The following is a 699-nucleotide window of genomic DNA, read 5'->3' on the forward strand; positions in this document are numbered from 1 at the left end:
TTAATTAAGTAATCTTGATTTCTGACCAATCATCAGTAAAGGGTTGGTCCTTTAGCCTACCCCTTTAAACCCATTGTTATTAAAAAAAAAACCTTTAAGAGATGAGACGTCGAGATCTGCTCAACGTAGTAATTGTTACGATCGCTACACTCGGTTAGTTGCAGTCAAGATGCACACTTTTACAACGCATCCATGCCTTCAAGAGAACTGAGCCAACAATTATTGCTATCTACGTCGAGAGTTCGGTTATAACATTGATACTCGACTTTTTCTTACCGTAGTTGAACTCGCTCTATGATACCCAAACGCCATAATAAACGACGTGTATTCCTCACCTACACTCACTTCCATTCCCAATCGAAGAGACCAACACACTCGAGCTTTTGCGAAGCAGCCGCTCTCCTCACGCACTGGCCAACCAGGTTCCTACATCAGCAGCACTCGGGCGTAGCTTCGGGTTGCGCGACACACATGCTGCGATCAAATGCGTAATTGACAACGGACAGTCAGGCGAGAGCTGTGGACGAAGTCCGTCATCGATAATGCGCCGCATCAAACGCAGAGGGTGTTGTACCAGTCGTTCAGAAAGAGAATTTGGATCGTAATATGGTAGAGTACACGTGTCCAATTCACTTAGAAGTACACCAAGCGAGTAAATATCCACTTTCTCGGTATACTCCTCCCCCAGTAGCAATTCTG

General features: G+C 45.2%; 1 protein-coding gene across 1 annotated transcript; it reads right to left on the reverse strand.

The window, feature by feature from the left end:
- Positions 1–229: 229 nt before the first annotated feature.
- On the reverse strand, positions 230–553 carry PPTG_00120 (hypothetical protein; the record flags this gene model as incomplete). The annotated part of the gene is made up of 2 exons (XM_008891485.1): positions 230–292; positions 431–553. 2 exons carry the CDS (start codon positions 551–553, stop codon positions 230–232), a joined length of 186 nt encoding a protein of 61 aa, XP_008889733.1.
- Positions 554–699: the final 146 nt, after the last annotated feature.

This window comes from Phytophthora parasitica (genome assembly GCF_000247585.1).
Source record: "Phytophthora parasitica INRA-310 unplaced genomic scaffold supercont2.1, whole genome shotgun sequence".
NCBI classification, from domain to species: Eukaryota; Oomycota; class Peronosporomycetes; order Peronosporales; family Peronosporaceae; genus Phytophthora; species Phytophthora nicotianae.